Source organism: Bombus affinis, chromosome 13 (genome assembly GCF_024516045.1).
Source record: "Bombus affinis isolate iyBomAffi1 chromosome 13, iyBomAffi1.2, whole genome shotgun sequence".
In the NCBI taxonomy this organism is placed as follows: Eukaryota; Metazoa; Arthropoda; class Insecta; order Hymenoptera; family Apidae; genus Bombus; species Bombus affinis.
This window is the reverse complement of record NC_066356.1, coordinates 12,105,298-12,129,810: the sequence shown is the minus strand read 5'-3', so window position 1 is coordinate 12,129,810 and position 24,513 is coordinate 12,105,298. Positions and strand designations below refer to the sequence as shown.

At 28.5% G+C, this 24,513-nt stretch overlaps 4 protein-coding genes and 2 long non-coding RNA genes across 16 annotated transcripts; 3 read left to right on the top strand and 3 right to left on the bottom strand.

Annotated features, from left to right (window-relative positions):
• Nucleotides 1-326: 326 nt before the first annotated feature.
• On the top strand, nucleotides 327-1,834 carry LOC126923193 (beta-1,3-galactosyltransferase 5). Its single transcript, XM_050736446.1, has 2 exons — nucleotides 327-1,287; nucleotides 1,489-1,834. Exons 1-2 carry the CDS (start codon nucleotides 467-469, stop codon nucleotides 1,718-1,720), a joined length of 1,053 nt encoding a protein of 350 aa, XP_050592403.1. The 5' UTR covers nucleotides 327-466; the 3' UTR covers nucleotides 1,721-1,834.
• LOC126923169 (SUN domain-containing ossification factor) lies at nucleotides 1,434-14,322 on the bottom strand. Of its 4 annotated transcripts, none has more exons than XM_050736349.1 (7): nucleotides 12,813-13,454; nucleotides 11,160-11,364; nucleotides 10,906-11,036; nucleotides 8,776-9,398; nucleotides 6,670-8,603; nucleotides 4,978-6,270; nucleotides 1,434-2,404 (listed from the first exon to the last, which is right to left on the bottom strand). In XM_050736349.1, the coding sequence occupies exons 1-7, from the start codon at nucleotides 12,869-12,871 to the stop codon at nucleotides 2,387-2,389; spliced, it is 4,263 nt and encodes a 1,420-aa protein (XP_050592306.1). In that variant the 5' UTR covers nucleotides 12,872-13,454; the 3' UTR covers nucleotides 1,434-2,386. The 4 variants fall into 4 exon arrangements, with proteins under 4 accessions (XP_050592306.1, XP_050592307.1, XP_050592305.1 ...); XM_050736350.1 differs by lacking the exon at nucleotides 1,434-2,404 and adding an exon at nucleotides 13,489-14,322 and having other exon boundaries at nucleotides 2,452-6,270; nucleotides 12,813-12,908; XM_050736348.1 differs by lacking the exon at nucleotides 1,434-2,404 and adding an exon at nucleotides 13,614-14,322 and having other exon boundaries at nucleotides 2,452-6,270; nucleotides 12,813-12,908.
• A 147-nt stretch (nucleotides 14,323-14,469) lies between these two features.
• On the bottom strand, nucleotides 14,470-16,609 carry LOC126923208 (uncharacterized). Of its 4 annotated transcripts, none has more exons than XR_007713074.1 (5): nucleotides 16,478-16,593; nucleotides 16,024-16,215; nucleotides 15,769-15,946; nucleotides 15,488-15,668; nucleotides 14,470-15,045 (listed from the first exon to the last, which is right to left on the bottom strand). It is a non-coding gene; the product is annotated as an uncharacterized LOC126923208 (long non-coding RNA). The 4 variants fall into 4 exon arrangements; XR_007713073.1 differs by lacking the exon at nucleotides 16,478-16,593 and adding an exon at nucleotides 16,305-16,409; XR_007713075.1 differs by lacking the exon at nucleotides 16,024-16,215 and having other exon boundaries at nucleotides 16,478-16,609.
• Nucleotides 16,610-16,643: 34 nt separating this feature from the next.
• Nucleotides 16,644-19,288, top strand: LOC126923194 (dual specificity mitogen-activated protein kinase kinase 3). Of its 2 annotated transcripts, none has more exons than XM_050736449.1 (7): nucleotides 16,644-16,784; nucleotides 16,960-17,132; nucleotides 17,363-17,528; nucleotides 17,610-17,846; nucleotides 17,932-18,111; nucleotides 18,197-18,414; nucleotides 18,550-19,288. In XM_050736449.1, coding segments are annotated over exons 2-7 (867 nt in total). In that variant the 5' UTR covers nucleotides 16,644-16,784; nucleotides 16,960-17,067; the 3' UTR covers nucleotides 18,551-19,288. The 2 variants fall into 2 exon arrangements, with proteins under 2 accessions (XP_050592406.1, XP_050592404.1); XM_050736447.1 differs by having other exon boundaries at nucleotides 18,485-19,288.
• Nucleotides 19,289-19,642: 354 nt separating this feature from the next.
• On the bottom strand, nucleotides 19,643-20,583 carry LOC126923206 (uncharacterized). The gene is made up of 2 exons (XR_007713070.1): nucleotides 20,224-20,583; nucleotides 19,643-20,040 (listed from the first exon to the last, which is right to left on the bottom strand). It is a non-coding gene; the product is annotated as an uncharacterized LOC126923206 (long non-coding RNA).
• Nucleotides 20,584-21,028: 445 nt separating this feature from the next.
• On the top strand, nucleotides 21,029-24,471 carry LOC126923189 (diacylglycerol kinase epsilon). Of its 4 annotated transcripts, none has more exons than XM_050736440.1 (10): nucleotides 21,029-21,422; nucleotides 21,887-21,962; nucleotides 22,137-22,258; nucleotides 22,346-22,484; nucleotides 22,611-22,828; nucleotides 23,073-23,218; nucleotides 23,293-23,461; nucleotides 23,533-23,713; nucleotides 23,779-23,915; nucleotides 24,059-24,471. In XM_050736440.1, exons 1-10 carry the CDS (start codon nucleotides 21,261-21,263, stop codon nucleotides 24,185-24,187), a joined length of 1,479 nt encoding a protein of 492 aa, XP_050592397.1. In that variant the 5' UTR covers nucleotides 21,029-21,260; the 3' UTR covers nucleotides 24,188-24,471. The 4 variants fall into 4 exon arrangements, with proteins under 4 accessions (XP_050592397.1, XP_050592395.1, XP_050592394.1 ...); XM_050736438.1 differs by having other exon boundaries at nucleotides 22,128-22,258; XM_050736437.1 differs by having other exon boundaries at nucleotides 21,791-21,962.
• The last annotated feature ends 42 nt before the right edge of the window (nucleotides 24,472-24,513 follow it).

Sequence of the window (24,513 nt, the reverse complement as noted above, 5' to 3'; positions counted from 1 at the left end):
ATTCGCAAAATTCTGCCTGTAATTATTACGAGCCCATAACCAATTCGGTATATACACTGCCATGAACGCACAACTATAGGCAGAGTTGTAGTGATACCGGTGTAGTTTCTTTGCACATATCTCGCAAACTAAGGTCGAGCGGCTATTATATATATAAAAAGTAGTTGCTCAGAATCATGCCCCTGGTAATATATTCAAAAGTCATTGAAATTGATGAGGTTGGTATGATTCCGAACAATTACCATATCTTTCTATGAAAAAGGAAATAATACGAAGTATCATTCAAACCATATGATTGTACAAATTAGGAACAAATACTAATTGTATAAACATCATAAATATCACACGTATGTGTGTGTGCGTGCGTGCGTGCGTACGTGCGTGCGTGCGTGCGTGCGTGCGTGCGTGTGTGTTGTATCTAGATTAAATGAGACAGATAATAGTACAGTAAATAATTTTCAAAAATATGAAAAAAAAGCTCATTTTTATAGTACTTTGTGTTAGTACGATACTCTTCTCATTGTTAATTATATTAAAAATAGATACTTTAAATAATACAAAATCAGAATTAAAGTATTCACAGAATGCAAGTTACAGAAATAAAAATTCCGCAATTATAAAATTTATCATTGAACCAAAGTGTGATCCCAACTTCATTGTTTGGATCATTACGTCCTCTGCAGATGATCCTTTATACAGAACAGCATCGAGACGTGCATATCCAAGTGTAATGTTAAAAACTTTGAATGTCACGAGGATATTTTTATTAGGAATGCCTAAAGAAAAAACTATATTGAAATACATTTTAAAAGAATCACAGAAGTATAATGATCTGTTGCAAGGAGATTTCTTAGAAAATTATAAAAACCTTACGTTAAAACACTTGATGGGTTTAAGATGGGCATCAAGTAATTGTAGGTCTACTTTCCTAATAAAAACTGACAATGATATTGTACTAAATATTTTTGAAACGCTAGAACTTTTACAAAAAAAGACAATAAAGGAAAACGCTATATCTGGATATGTTTTAAGGAAGATGAAACCAATACGAACATCAAATAATAAATGGTTTGTTACTGATGAAGATTTTTCAGATGATGTTTATCCTGATTTTCTCTCAGGATGGTTTTATATAACAAACTTAAAAGTTGCACAATTATTAGTTCGTGCAAGTGAAAAGTTTAAAAACTTTTTCTGGATTGATGATGTATTTATTACTGGAATTTTAAGGGAAGAATGCGGTATTAAAATTGAAGAGCTAAATAGTTTATATGCAAGCGATTATAGGTAATTTTCTATAACATAGAAAAGAAGAAGTTCCATTTGATTATTAAATTAAACTAAAATTTCTTTATTCGGTATTTTGTTAACTTTTCAATTATTCCTTTTCGGAGAAATATGAGAAATCGTTTATATTAAATTATAAATTGTAGTAACTATCTTACTTCACTTTTATTTTTCATTGAAAAGATAAATTAATTTTCACAGGTATTTGGAATGTTGTATACGAGGTAAAAAACAGAAGCTAAAATGTGAGTTTATTGCAGGGCCTGATGGAGGCAAGAAAGAGTTACATATTAAATTTAAAGAATTTTCTGAATATTGCCAGTCAAGCTGTTCTGAAAGAGTGAAAGAACAATTAGTATCAAAAACTTGTGTAGCTGCTTATGAAGAAAAAGTAAATATTATAAATCCTAAGGTTCAGATTCATTATATATAAAGTTTGGAACAAGTTTGCCGCCGAAGAAGTTTGCAAAATTACTACTTTTATTATTATAAATATATTTATAATATTTCTTGTTTCTCAAATGAAAATAAATGTTTTCTAAAAACATCTTGAATTGTCATGTTATGGTGAAATCATATATCATTGTTTTCAACCGTTACATTCATTTTTTAATTGTTTAAAATTTTTCTTCCTCCACTTGCTAGATTATTACAAATCAAGAGACACAGTAATCTTTATAGTTTTAGGAAAAGCTTGCTACGCTATGATATTTGAATTATTATCTCTTAATTTTAATAATACTCGGGCATCGCTTTCAATCAATTTCAAGCTTGATTTCTGTTTAGGAAGAATTGTGTTGTACAGAGGCTCCCAGATATTTTCATTATTTATTATCTTATTTTAAAATTTGCTTTTCCATTTCTTACTCATTTTTTGTAAGCTTATTAATTATTTGCTCAAGCCAATAAAGTATTATAGACAAAAGATCTCAATGATAAGAGCATTATTTTAAGAATTTATATATCTTTAATTGTAACTTTACTTGAATGTAACTTACATACACGCACCAAAAAAAGCTCACTTTACATTATATAATGCTAAACTATAACCGCTCCAAAAGATACTATTGATTATTTTATAATATTTGGCTGAGGTCAATTATGTTCTTTTCTTACCCTGAAAATTAAATTTGGTAAGTATTTAAGAAATTAAATAGTATGAACGCTAGTAATGACATAAATTTATATTTAGATCAATTTATCAACATCTTGTTTTAAATCTTTTATGCTATCGTAAAACAAATTCACTGTTGAATTTATCTTAATTTCTTCTAGCTACCAAAGTACTTTTAATTATAATATTATCGTTTTCTAAATTACATATTTATGAATACATATTAATTATATCTAAATATTTATCCGACATACACGGTACAAAATTAAATGTACATAATAAATAATAATAAATACAACAACAGTTCAACGCATTCATCACGTATTAAAGTTACTTTGTAAACGAAAAAAGTTAGAATTTTTTCGAGGATCAAATTATTTATATGATAAAATCAAATTTATTTGTTTAAAAGTTAAATAGATCATACAAGAGATATTTGTTATTATTCCATAGAAAAAAACAAAATTATTTTAAAGTAAGATTACGTAAAGTTAACATTAAAGTTATAAGTTAAAGATTTATCTTCATAATTGTACCTTTCCTATTACAAAGTAACTTCTACTACGAAATTTTATAATACATTAAAAATTGACATACTTTATAAAATAACACTAGACTGAATCAGTTCGGATTTTTAGTTAAGCTGTTTATCGTAATAAACATAATATATATAATTTTATGTATAATATGTAAGTTATGATGATCCTGATAATAATAATAATGATAATGATATTAGGTATCTCATAAAGTGTTTCGTTGCAACTTAAAACGATAGTATGTTTTATTACCATTTTATTAATTTTAACTATTTACGCAGTTATTATATGGTTACTTTGCCACTTTGATAAAAAAAATAATACCATAGCATTAATGAAAACAGATAATAGTTAATAGAAGATTTAAAGAATATACAGAATACATTAAAATTTCCTATTAAATTTTTAAAGTATTCCTCCAATGTGATTTTCTTTATCTCATATAGCATCAAGAAACTTTCAACTTTTTGTATTAGTACATATTTCTAATGTAGTTGGATATTAAGATAAGGTTTTGTACAAAAGATGATATATAAATGCATTTTCGATTTTACAAAACATTATAAAATATTACCACTGTAAGTAATAAAAAAGTAAAACGGCGTGATTTTTATATTTCTCAGCATTTTAATCTTTTTTCATTGTACATCCATAAGACTTTTCTAATAAGAGTAATTTTGTCAGAAATACGACGATTAACTCTCATCATTGAACTTCACGATTTCCTGGTTTCTTTACGAGATGAAAATCGTTTTATTTATCATTGGAATATGGATATGATTTCAGCATTGTGGTGCTCTTATCTACGAGAGTCGTAAAGTTCTAGAACAGGCTCTGTTATATGTTTCCTGGTTGTTGAATAAGAGAAAGAAATTCGTTCTAAATTTAAAGAATTTTTTCTACGAGTTCAGCACAGGAAGGCTTTAAAGAATGATAAATGATCTTGGATAAGTTTGGAAGACCAACATATCAAAGGTCAATGACTTAGTCTTAGAATGAGTTACAAGCTAAACGAAAGTATGTAGTTTATTTAAAAAATTGAAAGTCATCTTGAAATGTTATCTCCATTTAGACAATATATTATGTACATGATTGTATGTCCTCTTGAGGCGGAGTAGGTTTTATTTAATACCAGTATATAGGCAAACTTTTTGAGATACCTAACAGTAAGAAAATATGATAGTTGTGGATGTTTATTAGTCCTGTCTTATTTCGGAGTTTCTTCTATTTCTACATTTACCGCTATTAGGCCATTCAGCGCAGTAGTTAAGAAACGTTAAAATAAACCTGTGTAAATACACTAAATTCCATTGTCGCTGAGAAATGTCTCAATCATGTCGTGTTAAACACGTGCGCTAACAATCACACATTTTATGTATTTTGCCCATTACCTTTACATAAACATCCACAATTTAAAAAAATAATATTAAATAATATATAAGTTATAATGTTAAAAATAATAATGATACATAAATCAGTCTAGTACACTGTAATAAAATTTTATTTCTGAAACAGTTCTACGTAAGAGATATTTTAAATAATAATTATATTTACACCTATTGATAGGAAATTTCATATAAACAAATCACAATATTCAGATATTATACGATCTATTTAATGTACGTACAGAGGTACAGACTTATTTGCATATAAAATTTCTGAAGATAGTTCATGGTCAGTTAGTAAAATTTTGTGACATATGGATGCACAATATATGCATATGCACACAGTCTGCATATATTTTTTGGAGATATAATACGAGGATTATGTGCCATATATTATATATGCTGTGCGATAATATACTATAAAATCTCACCAACTGATCAACTATTTACAGAAACATTATATAGGAATACAGCTCTACAAATAATGTAAGTCCGTGGAACTGCACATATCTTAAGTAACTTCATACGGGCAAAGCATTCGAACCAAGCGTATTTTATATTTAAATAGAAAGTCTTATAAGCTCTAGCAATTTCAAGTTATTCCCTCAATCAGCCGTTATTGGCAAGTTTATTTTAATCAAAAAAATTTTCTCACCATTTTCCTAAAACCAGTGCTCTTTTTCTCCTTTTTTTTTGATATTGACGTCACACTACTACTTCTAGATTCGTCACTCTGATCCATTAACAGACCGTTAGTAGTTGTATCACCATCGGTATGAACTTTTTCTGGAGATAGTTTTGGGGGAATATAACTTACTTGTACAGTCTTATCATTAGAATCACGTGAATTCTTACTCCATTCTCCATTCACATCATTCGAATAAGCTTTTCTTTTCTTTCTTGTACTTAAAGCTGTTTTCATAAAGGAAGATGTTACACTTAGTCCTGTGTCTTTTAATATGCCACTAATGTTTTTGGAATTTAAGAGATCTTCGGATTCCATGACAGTTTGTTCACTATAAGCAATTCTTTCCGGGAATATGTCTGCTGATAATGAATTCAATTCATTTGAATTGTCAGTACATGAATTATTTAGCTCAGAATTTTTAATGGAATCCGTCTCAGAGTTATCAGCACATGATAAGTTGTATATCAATTGTATATTACTCTCTGCTTTGTGAACATTATCGCCGTGCGAATTAATTATATTTTCTGGGGCAGATTTAAGCCTTTTACAAACCTGTTTTGGGGCATCGATTTTATGCAACACTTCAACAGACGAGGCAATTTTTGGTGTTATTTCCATTTCGTGTGTAACATCTGTTGAAGTTCTGTACTGTGTATTTGGACATATCTCTATATCGTTATTTACATTTGTTTGATCACCAATCAAGGTGATTGCCTTTTTACGTTTCCTCTTCCTTTCCTTTTTCGTTTCATAAGATTTACCAACAATCATTAATTCGCGGTATGTACCTGTAATGTGAGAAGCTATTTCGCTTGGTCTCCGCTTTTTCGGTTTCTTTATATGTGAATTATAGTTTTCTGCACTTTTACGCCGCATCATGTCTTTGTCTGACTGTTGCTTCTTCTTAATTTCAACTCCTTTATTGTTATTTCCCCAACAGTACATTAAAATTAAATATATCATAAAAACTTCGGAACATATTAACAACATATGTTGACCTATCATAGAGATTTTTCCGTGCCAACTATCACGATCATGTAGAAGATTTTTCATCGAATTGGAAAGATTAACGACTTTTTCTTTTAAAATAGAAATTTCTTCTGCCCTTTTTGATTCACGTTCGTCTCTTTTTCGCGTTTCTTCGCTCATTGCTGAAACCGTGCGTTCAAGAGATCTTTGCATTTCTTCAACCTGTTTTTTATATCGACGACTTAATTCTTCCAAGTATTGTCCACTCAAAGACATATTTCTTTCTAATGCCTAACAATAATAAAGAGTCTGTGTGTGTGTATATATACATATATATATATATATATGTACAATAATAATAATAATAATATAATATAAAAATAATATAAATAATATAATATAAAATAATATATATATATATATATATATATATATATATGTACGTATATATGTACATATATGCATATAGATATATATTCTATATTTGTATAATATGTTAGTATAAATATGTACATAACAATACATAGCGAGAGCACTATTAGAGCATTATTATATATAACAAAGAGATTTCGTCAATACGATATGTTTATTGCATTTCAAAACTAGCAAAATTATATTGCACAATTTCTATTCATTTTATCATATAATAACAATTAGAATTATTAATTTGATAAGTAACTACATACATACCTTGATTCTATTAGACAGTCTTAGGAAAACAGATTCTTTTTGTGGCATGGTATTTGCCGTTGACTGAGTCACTGAAGCACTTGCAATAGGACCATTTTGAATATGGACTGATTCTCCTTCTAAATCCTTTAGATCAGATAATAAATTATCAAACGTTAAAGAATCTTGAGGAGGTAACTTAATCTCTTGATCTAAAATCTCTGTTTGTTCTTGTTTCCCTTCTTGATCCAGACGTCCCACTTTCTCCACTTTATTTGGTACACTAGCAAATTCCAAAGGTTCCATGTCTGATATTACATCATCATTTGGAAATTCACTGCTGTCAGTAGTAGTTATTGAGACAGTAGCAGTTGTTTGAGGTGAATTTTCGATAGAGATACTAGGAGTTATAGATGGCTCTTCGGAGGCCTTTAAGATTGGACGTTGTTCAATATTTAAAGATACAGGAACAGTTGTTAGTACTTCAGCCTGAATTGTTTCCTCGATTTCCGAAATTGGTATTGATGTTTCATTCTTAATTTCTTCTTTCCCAAAAGTTTTAGCAGGCTTTATCTGCGAAGCTATACTTTTAGAACTGGAAGAAATCTCGACAGGTGTACTAGAGAATATGTTAGTCTCTTCGCTAGATGGTTCCTGAATACCTTTTTTAGGCTCTTGAGAAGTTATATCAACATTTGAAGTCAAAGTATGTGTAGCTGACGTGTGTTGAAATGTATCACTATTATAATCCTCTTTGTGTTTGTGTGACATATCTTCTTTAATAGCCTCTTTGAAATTATTAAATGGTATTTCATGGCTTGTATTCATTACCACTTTACGTTCTTTTATGGCTAATACATTACAAAGTGCCGCGATATATTCAGACTTAAGTATAGATGTTATGAATGCTAGCTGAAAATTCTTACTTGAACTAAATCCCTCATTAAGTTGATCATGTTTCTCCGTATCTTTTACATTTTCATTATTTCCTCTCGTCTCCTTTTTTGCGGAAGCTTCAACTCCAACGCCATGAATTTTACATAGTCCGCTTTGTCTTAAAGTTCTATTCACCAGGCCAATTTTAAGCAATTCATTTAATTGTTTTTCCCTACAACTAATTAATTGGAAGATTTTTGCAAATTTTTGATCTGAGCAGCTATCACAAAGTATGGTATATCTTGGTGTAGTACAACTAGTAAAAGAGTTCTCAAGGATATTACCACTGTCTATACTTTGTTGGATTTTCGTGATGTTGTTATAGGTCAAATCACTTGATTTTACTAATACCTCAGCTGCTTTTTTCATAATGCTCAATACAGCATCTCTAGCACTGCCAAATAAATTTCTTGGTGGTTCACCATTTTCAACATCTAAAATCTCCTCTTCATCACTGTCTTCGTCGTCATCTACATTTGTATGCGACTCTCTCGGGATTTGATTCTCTGTTTCCGTTTCGAGAACCTCAAATTCACTAGTACCATAAGCACGAAATAAAGAAATAGGACAAAAATGTTCAGATCCATAATAGGTTTGAAGTTCCACTTTTATAAATTTCCCGAAAAGGTGTGGTTCTAGAGCAAAACTTTGAATATCCTTTACATTTTTTGCAGTGAACTGACCAACTGGACTCCAATCTCTTGTAGGAAAACGATCGCTAATATACACTGAAAAATCTTTTGGTGACGAACTAAAAAGTTCAAAATTGGCCAATTCGATCTTCTTAGCTTGAATCGCTTCACAAAGTTCTACTACAAACCATATACGTGACGTACATGTATTAAGCATATATTCATCTCGGGTGGAAACTAAAACGCTTCCAACACTTCGTGCTTCTGGATTTGCTGCTACGAGTTTTGCACCACAATCTGGAGAAGCATAGTTTTTAGAACGAACTTTCATTCCACCAATTCCTCGTGTTGGTGTCCCAGAATTCTGAACAGAAGCATTTGGATGCGCTACAAAACAGGTAATTATTGTTTTATAAATAAAAACAAATTTATAATTAGAATAATAAAAATATTGTTTTTTCAATTATAATATTTGTTACAATGATATTATTTTCACAAATACTATATGAAAAATTGGACACATTTTAGACTAATTTTTGAGTTTATAAATAGAACTCACTTTTTTTCCTTTCAGCTTCCTCTAATCTTTTTTGTGTCCATTCACTGAAAGATGGAATATCTTCATGTGGATTTGAGGAACCCACAGTTACGATTCCTTCGCCAAGTACAACTGCAGCAGCATCATCTCTATTTTCCCCCACTAATCTAGCTTTAGCATCAGTATCACTTAATTCTGTGGTTGTTGCAAATGTTCCATCAACTTTAGATATCTCATCGGGAAGTACTTTAACAACACTCTCTTCAAGCTTCAATTCTGGCCCATCAGCGGTAATAGAAGCTTGCTCAGCCCTTACTACAACCACTACCTCAGATGTTTCCTCTTCCTTAACTAAATTTGTCAGTAACAAAGATTCTTCTTCAAGACTATTTGTCTCATTACGCGTTTCAGTAATTTCATTGATAAGAGATGTTGATGGTTTTTGTATGCTAGATGATGTCTCTTCCTGTCCTTTTTTTACTTTTTGTCTTATATTTCCATTTTTCGTCAATATAGATGATTTCTTTGGAAATAATCTAGATTTTGAAAACTCAGAATTAAGCTTTGATTCTGCTAAACTTTGAAGTTCTGCTACAGATGTATTCACCGAAGTTAAAACTGTTGCTTCCTCATTTTCAGAAATTCTGCGAAGAAGAAAACTGAATGCATACATGTACTTGTAATAATTTATGAAAAATTGCTTTAAATAGGGCGATCAACATAATTTTAAAATGCATATGATTTTATAGCTTTGCGCTAAGAAAGAATTAGTTAGTTAAATAAAAGATTGTAGGTTAGGAAATAATTATTTCTATTATTTGAGCTAAAAATTTCCGACATTTTTATTTTGGTAACAACCTGGGTTTAAAATTCATCAAATGGATAAAAAAATTTCATCTATCAAATTTATTTTTTGTTTAATGACAGAAAAATATTTAAATTAATTTTTCACTTTCTGATATAGTGAATCCTTCATATAATGAAGGATCAAGCTTATCCTTCTGAGCCAAAACATACTAAGAGCGCATATTTAACGTTCTTATTCTTCTTTTGTATTTGCCAACGATATTTTTATTATACATATATAACTCTTTATATGTTATAGGTAAAACATTTTATTGAAAATAAAACTCGTACAATGATCATAATCATACATCGATTCAGTCACAATAATAGATTTATAATAATTATCATTATTACTTATATAAAATATGTTTTCTTGGATAGATATTTTTTATTATGTTCATCCTTACATTTTTTACTTCTTATCTTTTCCATTTCAAATTACGCATTTAATGCAATCACTGTGTGTCTTATCAGCTATTATCTTATCTTTTATTTTAATTGTCAGGCAAAGATCATTAATTATGCCTTATTACTTACATACTTTTTTTTTATTTTTTTTTTATTTTTTTAATTTTAAGCATAATTTTGATAAGGCTGTTAAAAACTAAAACATTTCATGTATTGTGCCACAATACTTCTTATGTTACTAAATTTTCATCATTTCAATACCTTAAACATAATAATGAAAAGACTTTTTATTACATACATTATACATGAAAGTATAACTTTATAGATATATAAGTTAATTACGATTTCCAGCATAACATAGCAATACATATTGAATTTAATAAAATTTAATTAAAGACTGGGCTCAAAATATTATTTAGTATTTTAGATACCAGCATGTATTTGTTACTTATAATTGTTAATCAATAGATTAGATTTCTTATATTTTATCTTCAATGCTTTGTAAATGATCCACAAATATAATACACATAAAGTGTAAATTTCTTTCTTTTATGATAATAAATTCATGAATTTAAATATTATTACTATATTGTCTTATTTTCTAATTTGTTGATTGATTAAGTATGAAATTTAAATAAATGTTGTACAAAGACTTGTAGAATTCTTTTACATTTAAGTGCAAGATTCAATAATTCTAAATTTTGTAAGCTTATACTGCTCTAAATGTAACATATTAAAACAAAAATATTTTTAATCGTAAATCATTCATAAGTAAGAATTAGAAATATCAGTCTATACATGTTAAGCAATGTATATAAAGTTTACATTTCACAGCCTTATGCAATCAAATGTAATAATAGGACTTTTCTGTGTTATGTTGGCATAATAAAAACTTACCCCTGAGATAAATTAGGTCCTTGAGTAAGAGTTTCCGCTACAATATCTGAATCTTTATAAGGATTCTTTTCCTTTCTTGCTTCGCCATTTATAACTGTTCCAAAGCCAGCAGATTCTTCAATATATTTTTCCTAAATTTTTATAGATGAATTAGATATTTCTAAATAAATTAGAAATTTAATAGAATAAGAAATAATGTGATAATTCTTAATAATGTTGCAATTTATAACATATTTTTTATTTTTAATTCTTACATGATAATAATGATCTTTATAATCAGCCTCTAATTTGTGTAGATCATGTAGTTCCGTAATTGGTATAGTGGATGTGTTTAGGTCATTAATTTCCATATCATTTAATGTATTATTATCAACAGCCTCAGAAGTTTCATTCATTTTAAGGGATAAGTGATAATTGGTTTGTGCATTTTCAGAAGCAACTATGATGAACAGAAGTGCACTGTAAACAAAAAAAAAAAAAAGTATCATATAGAAAAAGGGAGAAACTGTATATTATTTCGAAACAGTGTACTTTTATATGAAATGAAATATCCAAAATTGAAGCTTAAAGCTCTTGTTATTATACATATATATATATATATATAAACATATACATAACAATTACATAAAGATACATATATTTTGAACGTAAACAATTGTAAACTCAGTCCTTCTTCATGTCCAAAAGGCTGAAAAATTAAGCTATTATTGTTATTATGTTATATTCTAGATGTATTACAAATTTAAATAGTACGATGATTTCTTTCCTCCTAAGTAAAAATGCCAATTACCTAAACATTGTATCACACAAAATTTATACAAGTTCAAATGACTAGTTTTTAAATTTTCCAACATCTCTCTGTATGTCTGCTTTTAATTAATAAGTAATCCTGAAATTGTGAAAATTATATATGTGTAACAAAAAATTGTTATTTAATGTTCTATAAACAAGAAGTTAACGACCTATTTTATTAAACTCAACATGCAATCCACTTATAACATTGCTAACAAATGTTTGCAACTACATTTTATATAATATTCTTTTCATTATTAATTATACTTCCATAATATGTAAGAAAAAATCATGAACACCCTGTTGTACATTCTTATAAATCAAACATTTTTATTTTGAAATAATTTTATACATGATGAAAATAATATATCCCAATATGATCATTTTGCACAATGCCTTATAATTTTATTACAATGACATATTATAAATAAGTAATGAAAGTATTGCAGTAATAAGTAATAAAAATATATTAGAACAAATGAATAAGTTAACAAAAAATATGAAATTAACATTTTCCATTTTATATATATATATATATGAGAATTTATAATTTATAATAAAATATAAATATTAAAGTAATGATACCTTATACTTAATTTTTACAAAATTTACATTAACTTATAAGATAATAAGAAATTTAGTTGAAAATATAAGTAGATGTTCATATATTCATTTGATGTATTATATCTTTATATATGTATTTATTTTATATACTTCCTTCACAAAGTTATAATGTATAGAACATTAAAATGAATTATCATTTTTACAAGTTAATAAAAATTTGTACTTTTTGAATTGAAATTATGGATATAAACTTTTTCTACATTCTATATGTGTCAAATATTGTTAATTCATATATATTATGGTATTCTAAACATCAAATTAACTAACAAAATATTGTAACCTTGTGTAACACTAGTTAAAACACTAGTTGTAAGGACAATTAATAGTAACCTTATACTTTTTATTATTTTTGTGCGTTTAAATAAAACATACCGGTTAAATAATATGCTACACTAGTACTACTAAAAATTCAGTGCATAACAAGGCTATCAGTAATTTTATATACACGTGCATGTAAATTGTTGATAAAAGAGGAAGAAAAAAATGCTTACCTGGAAGCAACTGATATAAAAAGTAATGTCCAATACACGCACGTTATACAAATCTTCATCTTCTTAAATGCTCACATTACTCTTCAGAAAATTCCGCTGTCAATAGATAGATATTTTCATAAATGTAAAAACATATCACGGCTATACTACTATACTATCATCACTACTGCCGTTACTGTTATCACCGCCACTACCACCGTCTTTATAACCCCTTTTATAATCATCAGTATCACCACCACAGTTATTACATATTAAAAGCCTGACGTGGTCAAATTAGGATGGTTTTGACATAAATATAATTGAATTATCCATAACTTCGTTACATATCATTTTGTCGTGCTGCAATTTCAATTATTTTGTGCAAAATTTCTTGTAATAAATAATGCAATTTTGAAAAGAACGACAGTACACTTCGCATCAAAAATCTTTCTACTTGTAACGAAAACAGCTGATTTAATTAAAGCATGTGTTGCAGATATCTTAACATTAACCTATTTATCCAATGACTTTTTACAATATGATCTCGAGTAAATAGTATTCAAATAAATAATGTTCAAGCAAATAGTGTTCTTAAGTATCTTGAATAAAAAAAAAAAAAAAAAAAAAAAAAAAAAAAATTGAAAAACAACCTAATTTGTCGTAATATTTTAAACTGAAATTTTATACAAAACTATACCATTACATGTAGATATCATAAATAATGCAAATAGCTGAACTTTACTTTGGCGAACATAAAATTATTGACTCTATATATATTATGATAGCTTTCAATGCGTAGAATCCAAAAGTTCAAGTCCTAACCTCAGGAATTTAACGGTTCAGAAGTTATACATATGTAAAATTGAGCGTTTTCAGTGTATTTAACACGTTACTTTGACGCCATATTGGCTTCTATCTATGATTCGTCCAATGAGTGGAGTTGCTGACTGTAAATAAATGCCATAGGTATATGTCCATGATAAACGTACATAGGTGGCTACCATTTTGCGGCGGGATTTTGGATCGTAAGTATTGGATTGGGTTTGAACTGGCTTGAGATATCTTTTATTAGGTTCCTTTACTTCTATAGAAGTTTATAGAAGTGTAGTAGAAGTTTAGTTCAATGCTAATCTGTACGGAGCATGGTTATGTAAAGAGATCTTGGCACTCGTGCACCGTAAACATAGAAAAACATATGGTTGAGTCGTGAAAAATCAATATGAAAGACAAGAAGAGTCACAATCTGCGCATGCGTAATATGCTATGAATATTTCACAGAACAGGGACACTTTGCTCATCTGTATGTGTCTTATAAAACGAGAATCTTCTGGTCTTCCGTGTTAATTTTTCACGACTCAATTTTCGGACGATTTCCCTTGGCGAGTGTCGAGACCCGTTTACATAATCGTGGATCGTGGCGTCGAGACCTGTTTATATGATCATGGAGCGCAGTGCGGACCAATCAGATGATTGATAGAAGCTAATAGAAGCAATATGACGTCATACTATCCTGTAAAATAAGTTAAAACGCTTACTTTTACTAGAGAGAATTTCCCCTCTGGTGTTACATATCCATGACTCTTAAATCGCTCTTAAAACTATTAAATGACAAAAAAAAAAAAAAAAAAAAAAAAGAAAAAAAAAAGAAAAATAGTAAATGATTTCATGACCACTGAAATAAAGTATAATCCATTTAATAAAAAGATAAAAACTTTTTATGCGACAAACGTTCTTAGCATCTTTAGATAATAGTGATTTTATTTTAAACTTCTAATTATCTCTTCTCTGTAAAATTATCTCCTTTTGGAACACGCGAAATATATTAGTCTATATATACGCGTCTAATATGGCAACAATTACGATGTCTACAATTATAAATCTTCGATTTGAAAAGCACATAATGATGCCTGGCACATTGTGTCATAAGATATGATCTTGGATAATGGAAATGCATCACCTCACAAGATTACACATTCAGATGATACATTTAATACATATCCTTTGAGAGCTGTCTTCAAATTAGAATTATCAAAAATTGCATCTTCTGGTTAAGTCCCAAAGCACCCAAACATCTATCATTGTGAAACAATAATTGCGATCAACTAATCCCAGAACTACAATAGTGCAGTTGTGATTGGCAGGCATTAAATGACAACATGTTTTCCATCTAAAGCTCCTATGCAGTTTGGATAGTTCTACCTTGCATGGAATGTTTTTGCAATGTCTAAATCCAATCATTTATATTCTTGAATACCTGAAACAATGAAATATCTTGTTTCAGGAAATAGAATTGTTACATGAGTACATATGAATGACAATTGTTCAATAAGGAAAGATGGTACTGCTTTTGAAACACATTCAAAACCAACACCCGCGAAAATAAAGAAAAGAGAGTAAGATAACCAATTTTAATAAACAACATGCCACATCGATTGACAATGATGTTAAAGCATTAAAGGATATTTTCAATAACCGGAAATCTGATGAATTTGGTACGTTTGGAAATTCTATTGAAATGCAACTACAAACATTGCCAAACGAGGTGGCAATTAAATTATAACAAGATGTACAAACTTCAATTTGTGAACACGCTTAAATTATATACAATCATTGTCTCCATCTGCCTCTACCTGTAGCATTACTCCATCACTTTGAAGAAAACAACATAGAAGAATCTTGAAGTTTTAAATGATTACCTTGTAAATTTAAAAAATTTCTATTATGTACGATAGTGTCTAAAAAACTGAAATTAAATAATTATTGTAATCCAGTGGCTTTCAATGACTGTTTAAAAATGTTGACGGAACCGTAAGAAAGTCATCCTTTTTTATTCACTTGAATATATTCTTCTAACGAGATATATATTGCATCCAACACCTTGAATAAAATCTTAGATATAGAACATTTTGGCATTCTATTATATATATACATATATATTATAAACATAAAAAAATTGAAGAAACTTTGAGGGTCTTACAAAGCCAGTTCTTTCAACAGAGTGTTGCTTGCTTCTAACGCATTCCCTTTATCAATCCCACTTTATGTTCAAACTTTCTTTTTACATATTCTTCTAGTTATTTAAAGTTCACAATTTATTATTTCAAAGACAATCCGAATACTTGCTGCGGTCACTTCGTCACACGCCATATTTAAATCTAAAATAAATAAGCTTTGAAACAAATAACTGTATCTTGATAATTAACCGCGAATTAAGGAAACTTTAAACTGTTACCATGTTTGCATTTTGGACGCAGAGCTCAGTTTACTATTGTTGTTTGGTCTATTTATTTCGGATTTTAACAAAACGCGACATATATATGATCCAATAAGTAGAATTTTAATAAATTTATATTAATAACAACTGTTCTTATTGGAATTTGTCACATAGCAAAGCGAGGGATTTATGTTTCGGCAATGTTCTTTTCTATTGAAACAGAAGTAAATATGCAAATTAGAGAGTGATTGTAGTTACCGTTAATACATAATTTTGACATTTAGTCAATATTTTATTACAATTCTGTCTGTTCGTTGCTTCAGTAACAACACTTTATAATCTGAATTCGGCGCGGATTAGTTCATGCAGTGTTCAATAGAGGGATTATGCTACAGCATACAATGTCATGACAACGATAATCAACTGTTGCTACATTAAAAGTCATGACTTTTAATGCAGCGTGTAAACGTACCTTTAATGCCTCGTCATAAATAATTTGAGACATATTATAATTTTACTATTAAACAATTTATATCAGCTATGTATTACTATTTCATTAAATTTTGGAACAAAATATCACAATCCTCTTTTTCTTAAAATCTTCTAATATATCTAGAGTACGATAATTCAGCTTAGAGTTTAAATTATGTTGAAACTGAATTGGCTTTTGTGAGCAATTTCAAGCGACTATTTGAGTTTACTGAAAACTTCATATATGGGCAGCGGAGATTTAGAATTTTATCAATATTATCTTACAATATCATCATGTTATTAATGAGGTATTGCGTGAATTGTTATTAATGATCTTACAATAAAAATATTTCCGAAGAAATTTAATTTTATTTACTAGTTTACTTGTATTTATCTGCTGTAAATTCACTGCATAACCTTTAATCCTTAATAACTAATATTATCCTAGTGTATAAAATAAACATATATCAACTTTTTTTACAGAATACATATCCGTCATTTATTAGGATTCATCTGAATATGTATTATGTTCAACTGCATATACTGCCACGATTGCAGACTTAATATTATTTATTAGTTATCTATTGAATTATGGCTGTACGTCGAGGAAACAGAAACTTGAAATTGCAGGTCTCTGAAGAGACACCTGTGCCTGTGTACGTAATATCATTATTTTGTTAATCTATTATTATAATAGCAATCCATTTTCGTTAACGCTATATAAATGTATAAATATATGAATAAATGTGATAAACATATATCCAAGTGAAAAATATATCATAATATGTCAATACTGTTCTGCATTTTAATAGATTACTATTTTTTTTGATAATTGTTCAACTTTCGGTAATATTATGAAGTTGATAATAACTTTTATACATTATAGCACTCCGCCAAGAAATTTGGATAAAAGAACAACAATAACCATAGGTGATAAAACATTTGTGGTAGAGGCGGATGATTTAGAAACAATCTGTATTCTTGGACGAGGAGCATATGGTATTGTGGATAAAGTACGACACAAACAAAGTGGTACTATTATGGCAGTTAAGGTATAACGTATTTTTATGAAGAAATCATATTGATATATTTCTTATGTGCTTGTAATTAAATTGTTTTACGTATTATTATAGAGAATAACTGCAACAGTTAATACACAGGAACAAAAGCGTTTACTTATGGACTTAGATATTTCCATGCGTAGTTCAGCATGTCAATATACAGTACAATTTTATGGAGCATTGTTCAGGGAAGGAGATGTTTGGATATGTATGGAAGTTATGGATATGAGTTTGGACAAATTTTATACGAAAGTGTATAAGCATGGTCGTGCCATTCCTGAAGATATTTTGGGGAAAATTGCTTTTGCAGTAAGGAGAAACTGAATGACTATAACAAAAAACTTACTGTTCATTATAACATCAATCGTAATTATAATTTTAAAAATGTTTACAGGTAGTAAGTGCATTACATTATCTGTATTCACAGTTACGGGTGATCCACAGGGATGTGAAACCTAGTAATATTTTAATTAATCGAAAAGGAGAGGTCAAGATCTGTGACTTTGGTATATCTGGTTATCTTGTGGATTCTGTTGCTAAGACTATCGATGCCGGTTGTAAACCATATATGGCTGTACGTAACTTTCTAAGATAGATTATAACATCTCTGATCCTGTCTATAATATTCAATAAATTCTCCATTGTAACCTTTTTTTTAGCCAGAAAGGATAGACCCGTCGGGTAACCCTTCACAATATGACATCAGGTCTGATGTTTGGTCGTTAGGTATATCCCTTGTTGAACTAGCGACAGGAAAATTTCCCTATGAATCTTGGGGAACACCTTTTGAACAATTAAAACAAGTTGTAAAGGATGAAGCACCAAAGCTGCCAGCTGATAAATTTTCGCCCAATTTTGAAGAATTTATCAATAAATGGTAAATTCAATTGTTCGTAATGTTATTTTAAATCCATTATATACAGTTCAATTAATAATTGTTTTTTCAGTTTAATGAAAGATTATACTGCCCGTCCAAATTATAATCAATTATTGAAACTTGATTTTATCACAGAGCATGCCAAAAAGGACATAAATGTTGCTGAATTTGTTGGAGAAATTTTGGACCTACCTGAAGTTGAGTAATCAGCATAGTATATAAATATTTTTGACATGGTGTGTTACGTGATCTTTAATGTAACTTCGTATTATGTATCGAAGTTATATAATCAGTTCTCTATATCTTCATCAGCCATATTATTCACTCATACATACACACGCTACAAGTAAATTAAAGTATAGTGTAAAACATAATATATGTAACTTTTGTCTAAAAATCTATGTCTTCAGAAGTTCACTTTCTTGTTTGTTCAATATGTAACCTATGTATAATTTTCATTAATAATTTCTTCCGGATTAGTAACTATTCTTTAAACAGAGAGCAAACCCATGTAAATAATATACAAATATTTTCTCACATATAACAATAGATCGTTATTGTAGTAATGTAGTAAATAAAATCTAAATTATAAATACTTGATTAATCTAAGTATTATATATATATATATATTTCTATATAACACGTGCTCTACATAACGTGATTCTAATGATAATAAATTAGTGATATTAATATAAATAACACGAACGACAACTGAAAAAATATTTACTTACGAGGAAAACTTATGTAAAAAATATCCACCCTTTTGAGAAAGTTTAAATATAAAAAAATATAGAGCTGATTACATTTGTCCATTTATATATACTGTAATAATGTAACAGATATTAATTGATAATAAATATAATTGTGAAACATATTACGTATTATAAAGTGTAGGTCAGTACAAAGGCTTTATTGTAAGCACTGAGGAATGAAGTAATTTTTTACTTACTGTAATAGTAGAGTAAAATAATAAGAAATCAGTGTGTTATTTTAATGAGTATAATATTATTCTTTTAATATATATTAATAAAAATTAATTTTGATTTCACTAAGAAATCTTCGAAGAAAATGTATCACATTTAGAAGATATTCTTCTATATTAACGAAGGTGTTTATGAAATTCTCATTTATATACAAGTAACATATAAATCATAAAATTTTCATACTTTTTTCTTTATATATATATTAGCAGTTTATGTACATAATATACGAACACAATCATATCCGATTAAGGAAAACAAATACATTTATTAGTATATTTTACACAAAGTTTCTTAATAAATAAAAATGGCTGAAAGCTTTATTACATATTACAAATAATATTAACATGATATATTGTGTTTTTGACTTTACATACGTACAAGCATAGAAATGAATGAATGGGTCGGTTAAAGCAAGAATATATAAATGTTCCCCTTCGTTTAACACGATTTTTTACATGATAAAATTACAAAATATTACATATGCACATGTACAATATGGCAAATTTAAATATATTGGTAATTTTTATATTTTCAGCTTGTATATTTCAGTTTTTAAGAGATTGGTGGCATTAGGTTCATTCCTTTACATTCAAGAGCAATCTTTACTCCTAATACAAATAATCCAATGCTCTTAATTACAGACCTGTAAATGAAAGATTATGTGTATATGAAAGATTATGTTGTTATTGATATAATCTTTATTTAATTAGACATACATAGTAATTGCGAATTTCAATGAATAATGGGCCACACTAAACAAGGTTATACATATATAAAATTGACTCGAAGGTTATATGCAACATAATGAGACTTTATTATTACATACCATTTAAAAGGATCATAATAAATATTTTTTGCGTACTTTACAACAGATGCCATTGTGATCTTTATTTTTAGAAAGATAAATCCTCACTTGTTCAATTGTTTCTGTTTCTGGCAAAGTATCTAATTGAATTGGCATGAAGTTATATGTAGTACCGGTAGAAGTGCAAGCTTAAAGTTATTTCTAATGTAATGTATATATGCGAAGATGATATATATATATTATCAGGTATTACAAAGATATTGTTTACTATTAATACTATATACACTAATACTATATAAATAATGTAATTTTTAAATTAATTCGATAAAATTATAATTAGTTATAATTTATTTTCAAAATCAATTTCGTAGTTTTATGAAACTCTATTTATATTATAAAAATAGGCGTGGAGTAAGGAATATTTGATAAATAAATTTGCATTTTACATACATGAATTAAATCATGCAATGAAAATGATTTAATACTACAATTTTTATGTTTCTATATTAGTATGTTGGCAGTATGTATAGGTTATTACACATTACATTACACAAGGAATAATTCAGAATAGGAAAGTGAAGTGAAGTGCAGTGCGGACTGCGGACAGCGGACAGCAGTGCGGTAATGGGCGAATAAGATTCAAATGGCTTGATGGTAAAAAAAGTTGTTTTATTTAGTTGTTTTATTTAGTGTGATTATCAAGATGGAATAGTTTTTTTACTATTATTATATTTTTCTCTGTATATGGTAATGTATTTATTTGTCTTTCTTTTATGTTTGTGTAGCCAATGTCATTAAATTAATGTCACTATCCATTATTATTTACATTTTTAATTATTCGAATGAAATATATATTTTCATGTTTGTAGCTCCTTTTTTCTTGATGCAATCGAAACGAGAAGAAAGGTGTCAGATTATTTTAGGATCACACGAAACAAGCTTTCCTGATACAAAAAACTGAGGTATATAAAGGTATCTGTGATATATTAATATATTTGACAGCAGTAATCATTTTATGAATGTGATGATTTTGGGAGAAACAAAATTTATTTAATAACATGTTAGAGGACGGATACAGTACCAATGTTTTGTGTGCATTGTTTACCATATTTTTCATACTTATGCTAAATTTCTTCCGGTATCTTGTACAAGAGCCCCATATTCATATTAGAGATGTTACCAAAGAGCATAATTGGAAATCGATACGAAGAGAAACAAAGGTATGTGTCTGTGCATGTTTTCATATATAAACAAATATATTGCTTATATGCGTATATCTTCACTTATATTTGGCAAACTTCGTATCTTATAATTACATTATTGTATATAACATAATTACAATCCTCTCATTTTTAGCGTAAATATACATGTCAATATGAATGTACTATTGATTACAGAAATACAAAATTATTGATAATTAATGATTAGGTTTTGAAAGTAATTTGTTGAGTATATTAGTTAATTGAAATAAACGATCTGCCGATCATTTTGGACAACACTAATTTAGAATGTTAAATATAAAATTTATTTAAATTATAATGTGTGTACATAGGTATATAAAAATTACAAATATTGCTTTTATCTGTAGGCATATTATTGTAGCATTTGTGAAAGCTCGTTGTTAAATATTAATGGTTTGATCTGTGATTCATGTGGTGTTTGCGCGGATCCTACATGTGTCAAGATCGCAGATAAGCAATTAAAGTGCAAACTTATTACTGTAAACGCAAATGAACCAATGAAGCACCATTGGATAAAGGGTATGTTTTATCCTCTTATGTTACTACATTTTATAAACAATATATAAAAAATTAAATTATTACTTGTTTCCAAAATATTAGGTATTACTTAAATTATGTACTAAATTATTTAAATTAAATTATGAAGTTATTCAAGTTAATTTCTGTCTAATCATTTTGTATAAGGTAATTTAGCCCTAAATGTTATATGCGAAATATGTAATGAGGAATGTGATGTGGAACCTGGACTAACAGATTGGTGGTGCTGTTGGTGTCAAAAATGTGTCCACGATAATTGCAAGTCTAAGCTTTCTAAAGTATGCTTTTTCTAAATATTTTTTTACAATTGCTTACAATCTATAGAAATGATTGATTACTTATTGTTATCTTTTATATTCTGTTAGATATGTGATTTTGGTAAATTTAAGTTAATGATAATTCCACCAAGTAGTTTAAATCTACGAAGTACTGTAAGGCGTAGATTATACCTTTGTTCGGTTATACCTCCAAATTGGCCTCAGTGGAATCCTCTAATAGTTGTTGGTAAGTTAGCAGAAGAAAATTATAACAATGTTATAATAATATAATTATATATTATAACATTGTTATTATATGCATAAAATATAATCTTTTGACAATCAGAATTTAGTTTATAAAATTTATTTTCAGCCAATAAAAGATCTGGTAATAATGATGGAGCAGAAATCTTGTCCCTGTTCAGAAGGTTATTAAATCCTGCACAGGTTGTTGATTTATCAGAGCGTGATCCAGTCGCTGTTTTAGAATGGTGTCGCTTACTTGGGAAAGTAACATGTACAGTTCTTGTGGCAGGTGGAGATGGAACAATAGCTTGGTTATTGAATGCCATTCATAAGCTTGGATTGGAGGTAATATGCGTACTACTGATAATTTTTTTTTATGTGAAAAGAGAAACGAATATACCTTGCAACATTGTTTCTTGTAGAGATCTCGATGTGGTTTTTTTTCTTTTCTCTCTTTTCTTTTTTCTTTCTTTCTTTCTTTTTTTTTTTTTTTTTTTTTTTTTAATTACACGATGACATGGGGAAACATTGCATGTAAAAGATACGTATATATATTTATTTGTAAATTAAATATTTTTACTTGTAACAGCCAGTTCCATCTGTAGCGGTAATTCCTTTGGGAACAGGAAATGATTTATCAAGAGTACTAGGCTGGGGAAAAGAGCATGATCCAGATAAGGATCCTGCAGATATTTTGCATGAAATACAGAAAGCACAAAAAGTGGAACTCGATAGGTGCACAGAAAATATCCCGTACAATCCGTTTTAAATTGTTTCTAGTATGCGTAATTATCTAAATATTTTATTAGGTGGACTGTGATAGTAAAACCGTATGGTGGATTAGGACTTAGAAGTTCGCAGCAAACATTTTACATGTATAATTACTTAAGCGTGGGTGTAGATGCACAAGTAACATTAAATTTTCATCGTACAAGAGAGAGTCGTTTTTACTTCTATAGCAGTAGATTGTTTAATAAGGTACTCTCTATTTTATTGGATATTTACTTTGTTATTGTATAAAATGATGCGTGTTTTTGTGCTTTTGATAGCTACTATACTTGTGCTTTGGTATGCAACAAGTAGTTGAACGGGACTGCAAAGATCTTGATAAGAATATAGAATTGTATTTGGACGAAGAGAAAGTGAATTTGCCATCCATCGAAAGTATTGTAATATTAAACATTCCATCATGGGCTGCTGGAGTTGATCTGTGGAATATGGGATTGGAAGGTATTTACACATATCCTTTTATATGCGAAGTAATTGGAGAAATGTGAACGTTTTATATTGAATAGGCCACGAAGAATATGGAAAACAAAGTATCAATGATGGTAAATTAGAAGTAGTTGCGCTTTATTCATCATTTCATATGGCTCAACTTCAAGTAGGATTGTCTCAGCCTTATCGACTTGGACAAGCTAACAGTGTAAAGGTATTTTAAAGTTTATTCAAATCGGCAGATCGAGCTTTTAAAAAGATTTAAAGAAGCATTATGTGTAGTGTGATATTATTTGCATTATATTTCTACTATCTTTCTTTTGTTTTTCATTTTATAAAACATTTTATAAAATTCAGGTAAAGATAATAAAACCTTGCGCTATGCAAATTGATGGCGAACCATGGTATCAACATCCTTGTGAATTCAATATTAGATACTGTAATAAAGCGGTCATGCTTGTAAACACAGTTGAAAGAACTATTTAATTCTTTCATTCCGGAGTTATAAGAGGTTCCGGAGATATAAGAGGTTTCAATTACCTGTACATTCCAAAGTTTGGTTTTAAATGGAAAAGGATTCACTGTATTTCACGAATAAAGGAACAAGCATGATAAAGGTAAAATGTAAGATAGAAATTATTTTTTATGTATGTGAATTGTATATTTTTATATTTTATTTATTAGCTGTGTATTTTAAACCTTATTACTAATTATTACTAATTTGTGTTATTAAACATTGAAATAAAAGATATATATTGATATTGTTTTCACATATGTAATAATTTATTATCTATATTTCTTTATCTATAAGA